Source organism: Sphaeramia orbicularis, chromosome 22, assembly GCF_902148855.1.
Source record: "Sphaeramia orbicularis chromosome 22, fSphaOr1.1, whole genome shotgun sequence".
NCBI lineage: Eukaryota > Metazoa > Chordata > Actinopteri > Kurtiformes > Apogonidae > Sphaeramia > Sphaeramia orbicularis.
Window position 1 is genome coordinate 24,538,730 of NC_043978.1, and position 17,967 is coordinate 24,556,696.

The 17,967-nt window shown below is 37.4% G+C and overlaps 3 protein-coding genes and 4 non-coding genes across 7 annotated transcripts; all 7 read left to right on the forward strand.

The window, feature by feature from the left end:
• The first annotated feature begins 1,392 nt into the window (after positions 1-1,392).
• Positions 1,393-8,216, forward strand: zmpste24 (zinc metallopeptidase, STE24 homolog). The gene is given in 10 exon segments (XM_030126049.1): positions 1,393-1,822; positions 3,165-3,311; positions 3,506-3,709; positions 3,799-3,823; positions 3,826-3,950; positions 4,735-4,876; positions 4,987-5,162; positions 5,588-5,692; positions 6,484-6,627; positions 6,719-8,216. Coding segments are annotated over 10 exon segments (1,401 nt in total). The 5' UTR covers positions 1,393-1,714; the 3' UTR covers positions 6,944-8,216.
• Positions 8,217-9,340: 1,124 nt separating this feature from the next.
• On the forward strand, positions 9,341-12,551 carry atp5if1b (ATP synthase inhibitory factor subunit 1b). Its single transcript, XM_030127545.1, has 4 exons — positions 9,341-9,489; position 9,582; positions 11,840-11,951; positions 12,058-12,551. Exons 1-4 carry the CDS (start codon positions 9,421-9,423, stop codon positions 12,197-12,199), a joined length of 324 nt encoding a protein of 107 aa, XP_029983405.1. The 5' UTR covers positions 9,341-9,420; the 3' UTR covers positions 12,200-12,551.
• A 1,444-nt stretch (positions 12,552-13,995) lies between these two features.
• Positions 13,996-17,174, forward strand: rpl13a (ribosomal protein L13a). Its single transcript, XM_030127463.1, is given in 10 exon segments — positions 13,996-14,038; positions 14,684-14,699; positions 14,702-14,755; positions 15,017-15,092; positions 15,299-15,399; positions 16,244-16,273; positions 16,276-16,296; positions 16,299-16,345; positions 16,529-16,588; positions 16,919-17,174. Coding segments are annotated over 10 exon segments (636 nt in total). The 5' UTR covers positions 13,996-14,017; the 3' UTR covers positions 17,129-17,174.
• LOC115414417 (small nucleolar RNA Z195/SNORD33/SNORD32 family) lies at positions 14,868-14,948 on the forward strand. The gene has a single exon (XR_003934625.1). It is a non-coding gene; the product is annotated as a small nucleolar RNA Z195/SNORD33/SNORD32 family (small nucleolar RNA).
• On the forward strand, positions 15,136-15,218 carry LOC115414418 (small nucleolar RNA Z195/SNORD33/SNORD32 family). The gene has a single exon (XR_003934626.1). It is a non-coding gene; the product is annotated as a small nucleolar RNA Z195/SNORD33/SNORD32 family (small nucleolar RNA).
• On the forward strand, positions 16,068-16,142 carry LOC115414421 (small nucleolar RNA SNORD50). The gene has a single exon (XR_003934629.1). It is a non-coding gene; the product is annotated as a small nucleolar RNA SNORD50 (small nucleolar RNA).
• On the forward strand, positions 16,666-16,741 carry LOC115414420 (small nucleolar RNA SNORD50). The gene has a single exon (XR_003934628.1). It is a non-coding gene; the product is annotated as a small nucleolar RNA SNORD50 (small nucleolar RNA).
• Positions 17,175-17,967: the final 793 nt, after the last annotated feature.

Genomic DNA, 17,967 nt, shown 5'->3' on the forward strand with positions numbered 1-17,967 from the left:
TGTCTGTATCATGTTGAGATAAGTGGCTAAAGGATGTTGCAACAGTGCAGGAAAGGGTCTGTTAACAGTTACAGATTAACTGTAATGTCTGTACCCAGTGTATGGGTCGACGTGTTGAAAGTGTTATTTACCTTTGGGGACACTTTAAAATTAGTATTTACAGTACAGATATATGATTAAATGGTAAAGAATAGTATACATTAAGTGATAAACTGTTTCTAAGGAGTACAATTAATTGTAGATGTAGAGCTCTCAAACACTCAGATTTTATACTTTCTACTGTATGGGTCTGCTTACAGTGGTGGAAAAAAGTATTTGGACACCCATTGCATTTTTAATATATGTCAATAATCACTTGTAAGTCGATGAACTCTGCCAAGTATTGTGCTATTCTGTCAAGGTCAAAACTGGACATTTCAGTAGGATAATGCCCCTTGAAATGCATCCAGGGCATGACATGCTGAAACTCTGATTTTTTTTTTTTTTTTCATGTTAGCCATAAACAAAAATTCTTTGCATTTGTGTGTCTGATGCAGCCACATCTTTTGAAACACAAAACATATTTTTCTGCAAATATTTCATGATAATATTTGAAATTGATTACAGTTTTAAGGGTATCTTTTCTTTTTTCCACTATTGTAGATACCAGCTGCTTCTGGGTTGGTCCAGTATATAAAGAGCCACTGTGCAGGTTATAGTTTTTTAAAAGAATACTTTGTGTCACTGGTGAACTTTGCTAATAAATGTGTGTAAACAGATGACAGTGCACAAAACCTGTTGCCATGGAGTACTGCAATAAATGAAAGAAGAACCAATGAATGAAAGGAGGCAAATAGGGCTTCAACATTTCATTTTTGTTCTTTTATCTGTAGTTACTGAAATAACTTAATTATCTGCTGCATTTATTGAAATAAATGCCAACCAATGGGCTGAGAACAATGAATAAACACATTTATGTAAATTATATAAAAACCATGCATTGTATCACTTAGACATAGGCCATTTGTATTTAACAAGTATTTTAGACATTGGGTGTGGCAAAATTACAATGCAGGGCTCATAGCGCCGCTTAGAGGCTGCAAGTTTTAATTTATGGCTCAGGATACAAATAGTTCACGTACTCCCACTTCCAGCTCTAGTGACGGAAACTGAACTGCTTGTATGTTTAGTAAAATTGTAATACTGTCAAACCAAAATATTGATTGGTAAATAAATGTATTGATCAGTAATTGTTAGTTATCGTCATTTAGTTTTAATTACCGTTTCATAAGCAAGCTTATAAATATCCTACCTAATTACCGATTTTGTTTACACTAAGAAAATCATATTATTTTTATTTGTCACAAAATGATACATCTATCACCGGTGCGGAACTAAAGTCGGGGCATTTGTTTCACTGGGGGCTGAATTACTCGCCGTACTTCACCGACAGGCTCGCATGAATGGAATAATTGCCAGTAAAAATTCTGGACTCAGAAATGGAAACTGGATGCAAAGATTTACAAGTTTACCTTTTTAGTCAGTATCTTTAGATTAAAAGTAGGAACGGCTTTCTCTTGATTTAAGTTTAAAGTGTCGTATGTTTGTTTGTGTGTGAAGCGGAAGCTAGGTAGCCGCTAGCCTGAAACTAGCAGTCAGGCTCCATTTACATCTCTGTTAGCCTGTCGAGCTAGTCAGCCCCCTTTCGACATCATTAACCAAAAACACAGCAAAGATGTTGGAAATTATACTGGACCTCCCGGTGGAAAAGCAGATATTTTATGCTGTTTTGGGGTTTTCATGGACAGTGTATTTATGGGAGGCATACCTTGCACACAGACAGGTAAGTTCACCTTCACTCTGTTACAGACACAAAGTTACCGCTTTGTCATTAAATTGGGAAGTTAGTTGGTTTAACAAACGGCTTCCTGAAAACAAGTGACTATTATTTAATGATCTAAAGGAAGATTATCCAAACTAGTATAAATGAGGTCAAACAATGAGCATTCGATTATTATTAGAAGCGGTTACTCACGGTAAAGTTATGAAGATAGTGTTGACTCAGTTTGCTGGGTTATGTAATGTGTCCACATATATAAAAATCTATTAAATAGTATTTGAATTTACATTTACAGTAATGTGCATGATGAGTAATTTTTAAGTCTGGTGAAATCACGATGAGATGGCGTTTAGGTAACTTCTAGCTGAGCTGGGTGCATTTCCTCTAGATAACGAAACTGACTTAATGTAGGATCAGAGTAACATCATAAAATCATAAAGAAAATGATAAACCATAAACAGATTGTACCAAAGAGTTTTCATTAAAATTTTCCAGATTTTTTTTTTTTAGTTATTTTCTGAAAGATGGCTGGCAACATTTCCACATCAGCATTTCCCCATTTTTTGAAACTACATATTTATTTTAGATTTCCTCTTCTTATAGCTGCGTCGCAGAAAATGAACGCAGACAGATTAAAACTGACAAACAGAGACTCTAGGTCAAACAGAAGTATTTCACAACAACACATGTACAAGGTTATTAACTATGGAGGGAGGTAACCATAATAGTTGGAACAGTGAGAGAAGTACTTGTACAAAATCACTATCATGCCTGTTTCAGGATCCAATTTCAGTTTTTCGGCACAGTTCGTATGGTGTAAATTTCTTTAACAGTGTATATCCACTCTGAAATTACTTGTAGTTCTGCACAAAGCCATTTGAGGGTAATGGCTTTCTTTCCCCCCAGCTTATAGCCTTGTATTTATGTCCCTAAGTTTTTGTGGAAACTTTGACACACAGCTGGAGGAGCTTAGAGGACTTTTGAAGTACAAAAAAAATTGTTTCACATCATTTTGCATCATTATTATTATTACTATTTAGGTGTAAAAAAAAACAAACAACTGAAAAGGTGCAGTAGATACTAAATTAACTGCACCTAAAAACTGAAATAGGTTGATGCTTACCACATTAATTTACATAAATTTGGCCTGGATGTAGCATCTAAGCATCACACTGGTAGGTGAATTCCTAGAAATGGTAAAATGTGATCAGGTCAAAGCATTTTTAAGCCCTTTGAATATCCTTTTGCTGTTTCATTTACACATTCATGGAGCAAATTAACTCTCTAAGTCTCTAACATTTGACAGGATATTTTAAATGGATTTCCTCTGTTTTTTTCTCTGCAGAGGAGAATATACCGATCAACGACACATGTGCCGCAAGAGCTTGGGAAGATCATGGACACTGAAACGTTTGAGAAGTCCCGTCTTTATCAGCTGGATAAAAGCAACTTTAGCTTTTGGTCTGGACTCTACTCTGAGACTGAAGGGACGGTAAGAGAAATAAGTGTTTTGACAGTGAACGTTCTTCTTCTCATCCTTTCACAGTCAGTTTTCTTACTGAGGATACAGAGATCTATGTGGATTGGTTATAGTGAGGTGGTTGGACAAGTCTGGGTGAAATCATTTTTGCTCAAATGTAAAGGCTGTTGTTCATAGAACTCATGAAACTTTTGGTGACTTTCTAGCTCATCCTGCTCCTGGGTGGAATCCCGTTTTTGTGGGGTGTCGCTGGTTCTGTGACAGCTCGTTTTGGGTTCAGTTCAGAATATGAGATCACCCAGTCCCTGGTGTTTCTGACCCTCGCCACCCTGTTCAGTGCCTTCACTGGACTTCCCTGGAGCTTGTACAACACATTTGTCATTGAGGAGAAGCATGGCTTTAACCAGCAGGTACATGGACTGAACAGCAGTTATTAGACTTTAAATGTGTTTTCCTCAGCATGAGTTTATTTCCATATAATGTGTGCTCTTTCTCTTAGACACTGGGGTTCTTCCTTAAGGATGCTGTAAGAAGTTTGCTGTGACCCAGTGTATCCTGCTTCCTGTGACCTCACTGCTTCTGTACCATCATCAAGATTGGAGGCGACTACTTTTCATCTATGCCTGGCTCTTTACCTTAGCAGTTTCTCTGGTTAGCGCTCACTCACCTTGTCCACGTTGAAACTTTTACCTCTCTCTTATGAAGTACCAGAGTTACTATACTTGGAAATTTTCTTTAGTTTTAATTTAGTCTCTTACTTTTCAGCTTTGGTCAGTTTTATAGGAGTTTGACTTTAGAGGCAGTGACTAATTTTTACTTTAATTTTGTTTTTTTTTACAGTATTATAGAATAAGCATGATAATAATACTATTTTTTTTTTTTAAAGATGCCTTTGAAAACACCAAAGGCCACTGTACAGCGAATAAGAATAAGATGAATACAACAGTAACACACACCTACAGGGTGTCCCATAAGTCTCCATACATAGGAAAAATAACGTTTCTTGACATAAACCATTTTTTATTTATATAATATGATCTATATGACTGCCATTTTGTTGGGAACACATTTCAATGCGTGTCCTCCACTGCTGAAGAACTATAAAGAAGAATATAAAGAAATACATGTTAGAACCATATGTATTATGTCTCCTATGTATGGAGACTTATGGGACACCCTGTATTATACACAAACAAGAGCATAAATAATAAACTGAACAAAATCATGAGTTACCCAGTCTACCAGTCTACCCAGTCACTATGTACTTTACAATTATGTTTAGTGTTTGTTTCTGCTATTCATTGTAGTTCTATAAAAGGTTAACTTTTTAAAAATTTTATCACGGCTAACTTTAATTGTAGTCTTTGCTTCCATTAAATGTAATAACCCTGCTATCAGTTTACCACATTGTCTTCATCTTCATCTCTGCTTTCAGGTACTTGTAACCATCTATGCTGACTACATCGCTCCTTTGTTTGACAAATTCACTCCACTGCCAGATGGAGAGCTGAAGGCAGGGATTGAGGCTATGGCCAGCAGTATTAGCTTCCCTCTGACTAAAGTCTATGTAGTTGAAGGTAAAGTATTTTCAGTCCAGGTTACTCTCATGTTACACTCACTGGGTTTCATTTATTTCCTTTTTCCCCTCATGTCTGAAAAAAAACCCAACAACTTTCCGTGTCTTCAGGTTCCAAGCGTTCATCACACAGCAATGCATACTTTTATGGGTTCTTCAAGAACAAACGCATCGTGTTGTTTGATACACTTCTGGAAGACTACTCCCCTTTGAACAAGACTGCAGAACAGCAGGCCGAGCAGCCAGAGAGCAACGAGATGGATGGAGAATCAAAAGCCAAGCCCAAGGTTACAGATGGAACCATATTATGCACAGAAAAAAATTAGTCCCAGTAACTGGATTGTAAAGGTGTTCTCTAAAGCAGGTTTTGTGAAGGGTACATTTTTCTTCAGCATCGAACCTCCTCAAAAACAGGCTATAATGAAGAAAATATTCTAACTTTTCTGTTTAAAAATGATATTGTTTTTTACTCACAGTGACACAGTGGTAGTGATGATATTGGCTCCATTTGCACTAACAGATACTGACCATAACTTTAGCTGGATGGAAAAATAAAAAAAATTTAAAAAAAAGTTGAGATTAGCCGGTACCATGTGATGATGAAGTACCATCTATCATATTGCTAGTTAAGAATCCCTGTTACATGACTGTCTTCCTTTAGCCAACTTCATGCATGTAAATTCACTTTTCTATTTTCTGAAATATTTCACAGAACAAGAAACAGGGCTGCAACAACCCAGAGATCCTTGCAGTCCTGGGTCATGAGCTCGGCCACTGGAAGTTGGGCCACACTGTGAAGAACATCATCATCAGCCAGGTATTGATTTTTTTTTTTTTCTTTTTTAACCGTTTCTACTCCAACATTTGCTCCCCTAACCATTGTTTCTCAAGCTTTTAAAGAAACTTTTCACATCATAACACAGTAACTATATAATTTTACTGTTGTATGTCATTGGAATTATTTGTCTTCTAAGTGTTTTTACCCTAAATACTTCAGACCTGTGTCATAATGGTAATCAAAAGACTGCAATGTTTCAGTTTACATCATTTTAATACTGCTTTTAGATGTTTACACAGAAAGTTCTTTCATTTAGTTAGATAATTAACAGTGGCAAGACTCGAATAATCCTAATAAATGCATGTGTATAAAATAATTCTTTGCTTGTAAATTAATAAACACCTTAGTCAAATTGTTAGTTGAAAGCTGTGGGAAAAAAATCATAGCAGATGTTGAAACTGTGGCACATCATAGTAATTAAACCTATATTTTCAGTAGATATTTTTCTGATTGTGAAGTAACTGATTCATGACAGATTGATGGGATGTGTTTCAATCATATCAGAGTTTGTGCTGTCTGGTTCAAAGCTAACAAGGGTGGACCCAGTGAATACAATACACTTGTTTGACTGGTGCTAATGATCCCCAGATGTTGATATGTTATTATTTCACTAACACTGGAGTGTTTGTTTTCTTGTAATAGTAGCTACACTGAAGCAAAGATCACACTGACTTAAAACAGATTTGATCAAGTATCAAATGGAATCTCTATGTTGATTAAGTACATTTAGTTAATGTGCAAATAACATCTTGTGGTTCTTCTTTCTCCAGATGAATTCCTTCCTATGCTTCTCCCTATTTGCTGTTCTGATTGGACGGAAGGAGCTGTTCGTAGCTTTTGGCTTCAATGACAGCCAACCCACATTAATTGGCTTAATGATTATCTTCCAGTTCATCTTCTCTCCTTATAATGAGGTGATTATTGCACTGACAGAGTTTTGATTTGCCTTTGAGGGTTTTTATTACACATTTTTTTCATACATCTTCTTGAATGTTGTGTTTGCAGCTCCTGTCCTTCTGTCTGACGGTGCTGAGTCGCAGGTTTGAGTTCCAGGCAGACGCCTTTGCACGTGGCATGGGCAAAGCCTCCGAGCTCTACTCCGCTCTCATCAAGCTTAACAAGGACAACCTGGGCTTCCCCGTGGCCGATTGGTTGTTCTCTATGTGGCACTACTCCCACCCTCCCCTCCTGGAGCGCCTCAGAGCACTGGGCAACATCAAGCAGGACTGACGGGCTTGGAAGGGGGAGCAGCGGTCGCTACCTCCTCCAAAGGGCCTTCGCAGACCACTTCTGGCCCTGTGATGCATCCTGGTCTTTTTCTACCCATCTCTCCCCATCCTCTTGTTTTATTCTTTTAGGGATTTTTTTCACTTGCCATACTTTTCTTTGTATTCTCTTTGAAACTTTGTTTTAAATGAAACTGAAACATATCAGCACAAGGCAGCCTAAAAAGTCTCAAAACTGAACCGAAGTTCTCCTTAAAGTGTACACTCAATATGCACTTAATGACAGCAAAACATCTGACCGATGTGGATGTAAAAAAAAATTAAATAAAGAAAGAAATAATGTCAGAGGAGTACGGGTCACTTTTTGCACATTTTAGTTTTTAACTTTTATTTCTACATTAGTTTATACTATTTAGTTAACTGCAGCTTATGGCTATTGTTCAGTTATAGAACAGAAATAATTTATCTTCAACACCTGAAACTTTATAATAAACGTGCAACAAGCGTCATTTTAAAGAAAGGCTTATACGGTGGTTAATCCTATAGTATACTGTGAGTTGTATGAAATCAAGAAAAACTCAGACATGGCTGTTTCTCACATTTGATGTTTTTTTTTTAGACCAGAGGCCAGATTGTTTTGTTGTCCTGCAAGTGCAGCTGCTGCTTTTGTAGCATATCCACAAGCATGTTAAGTCAAGAGTACACACATTAATCTTGTGGTTAAAATAATATGTGCAGTTCTTTTTTTTAAGTGAAAAGGAACTGTGTAGATGCTTTACCATAATGACAAAATGTGAGTGCCTCTAATTATCTCTCTGTTTCAATCATGGATGCCAGTATGAACAGAGAAGAACAGAAAGTTTAATTTAACTTTAGGTTTTGACTTGTGTTTTTTTTTTTTTTTTCTTCAACATTCAAAGGGGGGGGGGGGGGGGTTGTGTTTTATGTTTTCAGGGGTACTTGCTTGTATACAGACAAGGGTCCAACCATAACTGTACATACTGTATGTAACTTTTGAGGAATAGTGTAATAGTGTATGAAGTGCATTTGTGGAGAAAAAAAAACATGTTGAATGTGATTTGACATTTTAAGTTGAAGTCGTACCTCTTAGTTGAATGAATTTGGGCTTGTGAGCTCAGAGTTGCCTGGCGAAGTATTTATAGGGGACTTGGGGAAGGGGGTACGTGAAGTTCCGTGCACCACTTAAACCAGTGGCTGGTTGGTTCAAAGAGGGGCGTATACTTTCTTTGCAGCATTAAATAAAAATCTTCAGAGCACTTGTCTTTATGTTTTTCTTACATTTACATTCTCCCATTGAAACACATTTCATTCTGCTACATATATTTGCTCATTTATAGTTTTTGAATAACTAAAATATGAATAACACTGTTATACCTCATTTAGATTACACATTGATGCTGCTTACTTGCTAGAGAGTTTACAATAGTATGACATCACTGACAGAGGACATTCTGTTGCCTTTTATACCGTACTATTAATACATTTTTATTAATAATTTGACATACACATATTGCATGTACATACAAACATTTGCCCATATATATTAAAAAGAAACACCCAAACTCTAAAATTGCATAGGCTTTTCAACATCTATTTATGTAAACCCTTGCATTTGATCTTTTTTTTTTGTAACCCTTTTTTTGTGCCTCTTTCTGGGGAACTTGGCTTGATATTGTTTCTATAAATCTAGTGTGTGTTTTGTTATGTTTTTTTTTGTCAAAACAATAAAGAATAATAATGAAAAAAAAAAAATGCACATACTATTTTTACTCTTCTAAATAAAGCAGCACATTTTTACTGCAATATTATTCAGCTTTTTTCTGTAAGGACTGTCTTTGAAAATGCTAAAAAAAAAAAAAAAGGCTCATAATCTAATCAATAAATAAATACTACTAATAAGGATAAGAATTATAACGTATTTATTCTCACGATACAATACACAAATTATAAATAGTAAAGAAAGTAATGAAAGGTTCAGGGTTCAGACAAGAAAAAAAAAAAAAAAAGAAATATATACATAAATGAGGACGTGTCAAAGTAATGCTATATTCATCAGGAGTAAGCAAGTAAAATATTGTGGAGATCAAGAAAATATTACAAAACTTTAAAGTCAAACCCAAAATAACGTCTTTAGGTAACGTCAGGTCAGCCATTACGTAGAAGACGTAAATTAGCACGTTGTCCAGAATAGGACCGTACCATTACAAACAAAGAGCATTACATTTTACTTAAACAGTTTTTCATAATTTAGAAGGTGTATACGTATTTAGATGTGTATTTTAAATGCAAGAAATTATATAAATCTATGTTTAAGTACTAATGTTTTTATATTAGACTCGCAGTGCGCGTGCGGTGTCTACCCCTCAGAGGAAAATGGTTGTGCCCTGTGGTGTGTTTTTGTGGACAAGGGCACCCGCCGCTGTCACAGTCAAACGTTATTTTCTCACATGAGAGTCAAACATGGCGAGGTTTCTGAGGCCTAACATCAGGAGCTTTGTCACGTCACAGCTGAGAATGTCATCCGACCAGGTAAAATAAACCCCCGTGGGTCCGTCTCTTCATTAATAAACCAGTGCTCTGTGTAGCCGCTTTGTTTTTGTCTGTAAATCCTTTTAATGAAGTGTCCCAATCATTCTGTGACAGATGGACAAGTGTTAAGACATGATGGTCATAGGTCAGACTTTTTTTTTTTTTTTTTTTAATCACTATAGTATACTAAGGCACAGATTACATAAATGCAGTGCTGTCAGTTGTATCATTAATGAAGGATTAAACTTAAGCAATCATTAAGAAGATTAAGCATTTCCTGTTAAGGCACTGTTTCAGGAAAATAATGAAGTTCTATACCACAGTTTGTTCTCTGAGGATATTGTGGTCACACAGACTGTTTCTGGTCACTTCCAATGCTCTATGTTCAAACAGCAAACAATGAATACCTTTACCTGTCCTGTGTGAACTAAACTGACCCATGACCTTCAGAAAAGTCTCCTGGCACCGCTACAGGTGTAATGAAATCTAGTATTTAGTCCAGTGTGTGAGACTTTCACAGATTTATTTATAGAGGATCCAATTCAAAAGTGGAATGCAGTATTCATAATTCTAATTTCTTTAGTGTATCATCACTTGACAATATGAATCTTTGGGGTATTGTTACCTTAGGTTTTAATAAAGATAGGCTGAAGTAGGAAAAAACTAACAGCTGATTAACTGGCAGAACTTAACCTCTGGGGAAAAAAATAGGCAATGGCTACTGTCACAGTACTGTGGCATGAAATATTGGTTTGTTTATTGCCACACAGCCAATCAAATGGTCCAAATTCTGCACTCTGAACATTGTCCCAGTGGCTGATTTATATTCATCAGAAACCCGGGCAAATTCTTTATATGAAGCAAAACAGTTGCCACATTTCATGTTGTTTACCTGCATGCTGAAACTGAAAGTGTGAATAGGCGCACAAACCATCTTTCGATAACTGGTACCCTAACCTCTTCCTGTAACCAGATGCCTATTTCCACAATACTGTGGCAGCAGGGTGACAGGTTACCAGTCTACACATGATATATTGAGGGCACTGATTGTCTCTGTGGCAATAGACAAATGAGAAAGTTGTCCCGCGGTACTGTGGCAATAGCCACTTTGAAAAAATTAACAATGACGGAAACTTATTATCTTTGTTATTAGTTACCAGGTACTGGAACTGAGAAAGTCATGTCACACTGAGCCCCTAAAATCTTAAAGGTCATACTTCTTATGCTACTATGACTATTTCTAGGTAATTTTCTTTATAATTGTTTTGTGTGCACATGATATCTTGTTTGCACATTGGATAGTTACCATCACAGAAATATACCTAGAATATCTGCCATGTTGCACTGCCGTGTTTCTGTGGCTCAGAATGGTGTTTCTTTTCTTTTTTATGTGTCTTGTTTTCATTGTTTCAATAATGTCACAGAGTATGTCAAAGTGTGGACCCAAGCGAATATCCCCTTAACTAAAAAGCCCTCAACTGATAAAACAAATACTAGCTGTGTCCAAAATCCTTTGGTGGCCACTATAGATTATGGTGCTGGATATATTCCGTTGGCCTGTAATGTTAAACTTAAACATTAGATGTCCACTAAACAGCTCAAAGCAGCCAAACCACAGTGTGGTTTCTGTCCATTATTTTCATTTCAAATTTGCACATTAAAAGTGCCAGACATTAAGAAAAAAAATATTCTTAACTTTAGCAGAGGTGTAAAAAAAAAAAAAAGTGGGTTGTCAATAAAAGCTTAAGAAGTGCAATAGGGGCAGATTTTGTAAGTGACTGAATGTGCATGTGTGGTGTGACGAGGAGACGTTCACCGAGATTAATACAGAAATAAACTATAGATGCCATATTAGATTGAAAACAGCGATGAAAGTGTAGCATATGAGGAGCTGCAGAAAAAAAATGTTAGACAAAGCTTTGACACCGAGGAAGAGTTTGGAGCAACACTATATAATCTAGACCAGTGTTTAGGGTCAAAACACTTCTGATGTTTATGTTATTGCATAAAATATTCATCTGATTGCCAAACTTCTCTGTTTCCAATTTTTTGAAAGAGTGGGTAAAATGTGCACTATATTTGGACTTTAACCCAGGACTTTAATATTTTAGCTTAATGGGAAAGTGAGACGAAGTCAGAGTGGTGTTATCCACAAGTTTACCACAAGATATCACTAAACATTACACACATCTTGACACCAAACCCCACAACAGAAAGCAGCACTGAAGCTGTAATTTAAAGGACCTTAAGAAGTGCCTACAGAAAGAGGTTCCACAAGGTTTAGTTGTTATTGCTTGCTGACTGCATTACTAAACATTTCCCTCTGACCTACTTCTCTGCCCTGTCTTAGTTGGTGAACTGGGTAAAGGTGCAGGGAAAGGCGGTGGAGGTGGAGGGTCCATCAGAGAAGCAGGTGGATCCATGGGAAAGAAGCAGGCTGCTGAGGAGGAGATGTACTTCAAGTAGGTCCTTATTATTTAGTCAGTTTTCTTCTTCATTTTTTTCTCACTTGCTCATGGTTCTGCCCTTGTTCTCTCTTGTCATTGTATCTGTCCATCCACACATAAGGCGTAAGGAGCAGGAGCAGCTGGCTGCATTGAAACAGCACCACCAGACGAAATTGACCACCACAAGAAAGAAAATTGAACGTCTGCAACGGGAGATTGACCGCCATAAGGGAAAGATCAGGAAGCTTAAACACGATGACTGAGTGAAACTTTCAAAGATTCCAGTTTCAGATTCCCTTACCATCCAGGCAGACGCTTTGGTAATTATCAGATTGCTGCATGCACTGTCACCGGACAGTCATGAATGTGTGAGTGATTGTTCTGTAAATGCTTGAAAGTATTAAAAATGGTCAGAAGATAATTTAAGCTAAATTTCCATGGCATGCTTGACAGCTTTTCCACCTTTTCACTTCTTTGTTGTGGATCAGTGTGTTTTCATATTGCATGTCAAAGTTAAATAGTCAACAATAAAATTATTTTCAGTGCTTCATAAGGCAAACACTCAACTCGTCTTATTTGAAGTGTGTATAAATAAATCTGTACTGTAAATGGTAATGAGAATTCCTTTCTTCGGTCTTCAAACACTCAATGATATATTAATCAACAGTACCGATGGATCATATTCTCAGATATGAGCTTATGCTGCTTTTCTTTGTTTTATATCAATGGGAAGTGAATATAGGTTGCTGGTGAGAAAAGAAGTCACATCACCTTTGAGTTTTTTCATTATTTTCTGACATTTTAAAACTAATAATAGAATAAATTTGATGAATTAAATAGCATGTTTTATGTTAAAAAAAAAGTGTCTGCTCATACTTAAAAAAAAAAAAAAAAAAATCACTAGTTCAGCATACACTAAACATAACCTAACAGCCATCTTAATCTCCAATGGGGAGTTTATGGTAATCAAATTAAAACAATACATTGCACCATACTGATTTTATAATCACAATACTAATATTGTACTAATCAATATTTTAAAAAGAACAGTTACCAACCATTCTCATTCCTTCATTCTGCCAAATGTGTCACTATTTCAAGCTTCATACTTTGGCAAAAAATGAATTTAACTGTGGTTACAATGAAAGGTTATTTCCATGAGTTTGGAGAAATGCTGAATCAAGAGTGAAGACACATTGTGCCTTTAGCAAAAGTATAATACTTCACTGTAAAACCAACATGGAGTCAACTAGTTACTTGAGATAACAGGGAGCAAGGTACAAAACCTTTTCAGATTCTACGTCTGAAATGTCTTCATTCTTAATAATACTTATAAACCAGGGTGTCCAAGCCTGGTCCTCGAGGGCCGGTATCCTGCAAGTTTTAGGGCGTTTCCCTCTTCCATTACACCTGGAACCATTATATCATCATCAGGCTTCTGCAGTGCTTGAGGATGACCTGATCATGAATTGACCAGGTGTGCTGGAGAGGGACACGTCTAAAACATGCAGGATCCCGGCCCTCGAGGACCAGGTTGGACGCTCCTGTTCTAGACCGGATATTCCATATATTTGTATATGTATAAATTTTGCAGTGCAGTAGTAATAAGCACAAATGCTGCTAGATTGAGACCAGGACCATAAATCACCACAAAGGTGTAGGAATTATACCGAAGACCCCATTTAGCATAGCACAGGGCTTCTGAGAAATCATGAGTGCAATGACTGTATCAATACGCAAGCTGCGAACGGGGGTGGATTTTCACATTATTTTATGGCCGTTATCTTGTGATGACGAATTATCAATTCGTTATTATTTTTTTCAAAGTACTCCACGCTCACAGAGGAAATTTATTTGTACACTTGTCAGACAATACTAATTACAATAGCTAGTGATGGAGTAAAATACATAAAAAGAAACAAACTAATAACTTTCGTTGTTTCTCGTTCAATCACTACTGTCCTGGTGTGGTGTTAGGGTTATCATATTTACACGACACGAAGAAGAATCTGTGTCGTCACTTCCGCTGCCCCTGCCTTTTACCACGAGCGTCCCCCGTTCATCTTTCTTTGTCGCGCATCATGGCGGACCGGTTCAATAAGGTGAGTGAATGCAGCGGGATTAAACTGTTATTTTCTGCTCATTAACGAAAGCTAGACGCTTCATTTACTGCGATTTTGCCGGTTCTACCTCTACGATATAGTGTTGTGCCGGAAAATTACTCTGTGGTTTCTCTTAAAGTCAGATTTTAAACCATGTTTTAGAGGGCTAAAGCGTAGCAGAGTGGACATGCCTTCATCATGGCAGCTTCCCCGACTAGTCAACGTTGTTAGCTAGCTAGCTAGTTAGCTGAGTTTGTGTTCCAGCGGCGTCAACTCGTGTAGTGGGAAGGTGGTTGAACCGTCCTGGGAAATATTTGTAACATTACAAACATTTCGTAAAACGCCAAGTAGCTATATTCTAGTTCTACCTACGTTTCTAAGCCTAAAGCTAAGCCAACCGTTCAGCTAGCTGTGACGTTAGTGTTAGGCTAATTGCAGCTAACCGGCAACTAAGAGTCCATGTGCCTATCGCCAGGCTCACATTTTCCCACTTTTATGTGTAGCGATTAGTGAAGCCGTCGACCATTATCTCAGTCTTATGGAAGTAGTGTTAATGTCAGAGTCCAGACCTGTGACGATAGTATGCCTAACACCTGTATGTCTCTTAATGCTCCGGTTGTAATCGGTAAACCCTCTCTTTTGCAGGTTCTGCTACTTGATGGCAGGGCCATCTACTCGGCCGGCTTGCTGCCATCGTGGCTAAACAGGTTCTGCTGGGTAAGTACTAAAAATGAATAAATGGGACTGTTGGAAACGTGAAAACCATGTGCAATGGCCAGCTAAGATCCAGCAAACTTAGACTGATCAGCACGTTTGTCTGCCATTCAAATCACCAATGATGATACTATTTGTCTTGTTTGAGTTTTAACGACCATGACAAAACTCAACATGCACTACCATCTGAGACAGAATACAGGCTGTCCATAGAGATTTTCTTCCTTGTTTCAGTGTCTCATTGTCTCCCTTTTGCTCTTCCAGGACACAAAGTTGTGGTCGTAAGATGTGAAGGGATCAACATCTCTGGCAACTTCTACCGGAACAAACGTGAGTACTTGTGCACATGTTAGAAGTTTCATTGTGCAGTCAGTGCTGACATGCTTGTCAATGATGTTTCACACTGTATGTTCGAGTTTAATTGACCATGAGAAATACTTTACCATGCACTACCATCGGAGACATCAGCATTCACACCAACAGGTTTCATTGTCAATGCTATTAACTAATTTATATTAACATAGTTTTTTGTGCTCTTTCTTACAGTGAAGTACTGGCTTTCCTGCGCAAGAGGATGAACACCAACCCCTCCCGTGGACCATACCACTTTAGAGCTCCCAGCCGTAATCTTCTGAGGACTGTCAGAGGTGAGCTTTATAGTACAACTCTCAACATGCAAACATCTTGGAACATTAAACTACATTAGTACTTGTAATGTTATGATAAAGAGAACAATGGTGGATGTGATTGTGACTGAAATTGGGGTTTAAATGTGTCTGGATGTTCAAAGTACTACTTGGTGAGCTTTCAGCTTAAGTATTGCATGCAGGCTGCCTAGATTGATTTTACTGCTTGAGTTCAGTTGTATTTTGATTTGCCTGAAAGTTGACAGTGGATTTTCATAGTCGTAACAGTGGAGAAACTAAGAGCCGATTTCCATCCCCATGCCTACTCGAAAAATTGGCACTGAACTGTGTTATGTATCTTAAATCACTAATTTCAGAAGAAACTGGATGAATGTTAAATGTGGGTCTTGGGGTAATGTCTCAATATAACAGAATCATTGAAACATCAAGCCTCTATAATTCTGTATGGGAGTTTTATATCTTAAACTATTCTCCCTTAATTCTCAATTGGATGACTGTCAGCCACTGTTGGCACCATTTGTACTATTGCTAGTAGGTAGTCCACTCTTTTCCTAAACACCTGTCCAGCAATTATAAGTATATAAAGGCTTGGATTTAAATTAGAATCAACACTTTTCACTGAATTCCGGTCTTCATTTGACCTTGATTGGCACAAGTCAGTTCATGCTTGACAGTGTGAGCTCTTTATCCCGAAGCTGATCATCTTCTGATGAAACAAACTTTACGGATCTGACTACTGAGTTGAGTTGGGACTTGTGCCTCAGTCAATGACTCTTCATACAGCTTTATATTTGTTTTGAGAATGTTCTTTTTCAACAAGATGTTTTTTCCTCCTGCTACTCAGGTATGCTTCCTCACAAAACCAAGAGAGGACAGCTGCTCTGGAGAGGCTGAAGGTGTCGATGGTATCCCCCCACCATATGACAAGGGAATTATCAATGACAGTGTTTCATTGTATGGCTGGTCCATACATGGAATGTGTTTATCATCTCTCTGTGATGTCAATTACCTTTATATTGCCTTGGTTGAATATTCATGAGAAAATCTAAAGTAACTGAGACGAGTTGCTCCTTCAGTGTTTTAACCTGCTATTTTTTGTTTTGAGCTAATTTTGGATTTCTTCCCACAGAGGAAGCGCATGGTTGTCCCAGCTGCTCTTAAAATTGTGCGCCTGAAGCCCTCTCGCAAGGTGAGTCTATAGTGAAAGTTAACATGATGCTTTAATCAAATTATAGCTTCAATTAGCTGGCCACAACAGTTCTTACTTGACAGTGATGAGCTCTTTATCCCGAAGCTGATCATCCATTGATGAAACAAACTTTACGGATCTGACTACTGAGTTGAGTAGGGAACAAGTTGTGCCTTGTGTTGAAGCTGTGATCTGATGTACATGTTAAAATTCATTTTGGTTGAATGACTAGCAGAAGTGTATAAATAAGCTCTACATTATAGCAAAATCTGAATATGTTTATCAGTGTTACATGTCTTGAAGTCATCTTAATCTCCTTTCCTTCTTCAGTTTGCCCTCCTCGGGCGTCTGGCTCATGAGGTCGGATGGAAGTACCAGGCTATCACAGCCACCCTTGAGGAGAAGAGGAAGGAAAAGGCCAAGCTCCGCTACGCCAAGAAAAAGACAGTGATGAAGCTGACCAAGCAGGCAGAGAAGAACGTTGAGGCTAAAATTGCAAAATACACAGACGTTCTGAAACAATATGGAGTCCTTGTTTGAGCTGGTTTCCTCTGGCCAATAAAGAAATAAATGTTTATAGAAATTGTATGGTGTTTTCATTCTGTAACTGGAAAAAGCATTTAAATTGAATGAAGTTGTATTCAGAATGATCATTCTAGAAGTTACACTGATAGTATTAATATCAAATTGTTGGATGAGGTACAACTACAGTCAAAAGAAATTATCTAGAGGCAACTAGGAATAGCATAACTGAAAATTGTTATGTTAACCTGAAGGGAAGTGCCATCAGTGTGGGTAATGTATTTTATAAGTCACTTAGTTTTTGGAATAATTTGTGGGATAGTCACCATTGGACCCTGCAGCACTGCCTACTCTACTGTGAAATTAAACGGCACATTTCCATTACAGCAAGACGAAAGTATGAAGGAGAAAAACTGCTGAACACACTATTTTTGCTACCTGTGCAATCTGGGAATGAGTCTTTATTGCTAAAGCCAGAGGCATTTGTCCTTTAGAAATTGGAATGTAGGGAAACAAATGTGTGGAGGTGTGGAAATGGACCTGAAGAGCGCCTATGACTGTGTACTTGACTCCAAATATTCTATCTTGGCTACAGTAATGATTGTGCTAACAATGTGATTTTCATGTCACAGATACTACAAGTTGAGTAGGTGGAAAAAGTTTAGAACTTTTTTTTTTTTTTTTTTTAGTTGGTAAAGGCTTTTCAATCAGAGTTGTTGGTCCTAATTTGTCTTATAGATTCACATCCAATACTTCAATCACAGAGGATTTTCACGTCCAAATACCAGATTTCTGTAGACACTCCACTATGAATACATGCATACAATTTAACAAGATTAGAAAATAATCAGAATAAT

Excerpts from the sequence above, each read along its gene's own strand:
- atp5if1b (XM_030127545.1), top strand. The coding sequence starts at position 9,421 with ATGGCGAGGTTTCTGAGGCCTAACATCAGGAGCTTTGTCACGTCACAG. Across the intron at positions 11,952-12,057 it reads GAGGAGGAGATGTACTTCAA|GCGTAAGGAGCAGGAGCAGC; the intron begins GTAGGTCCTTAT and ends TCCACACATAAG.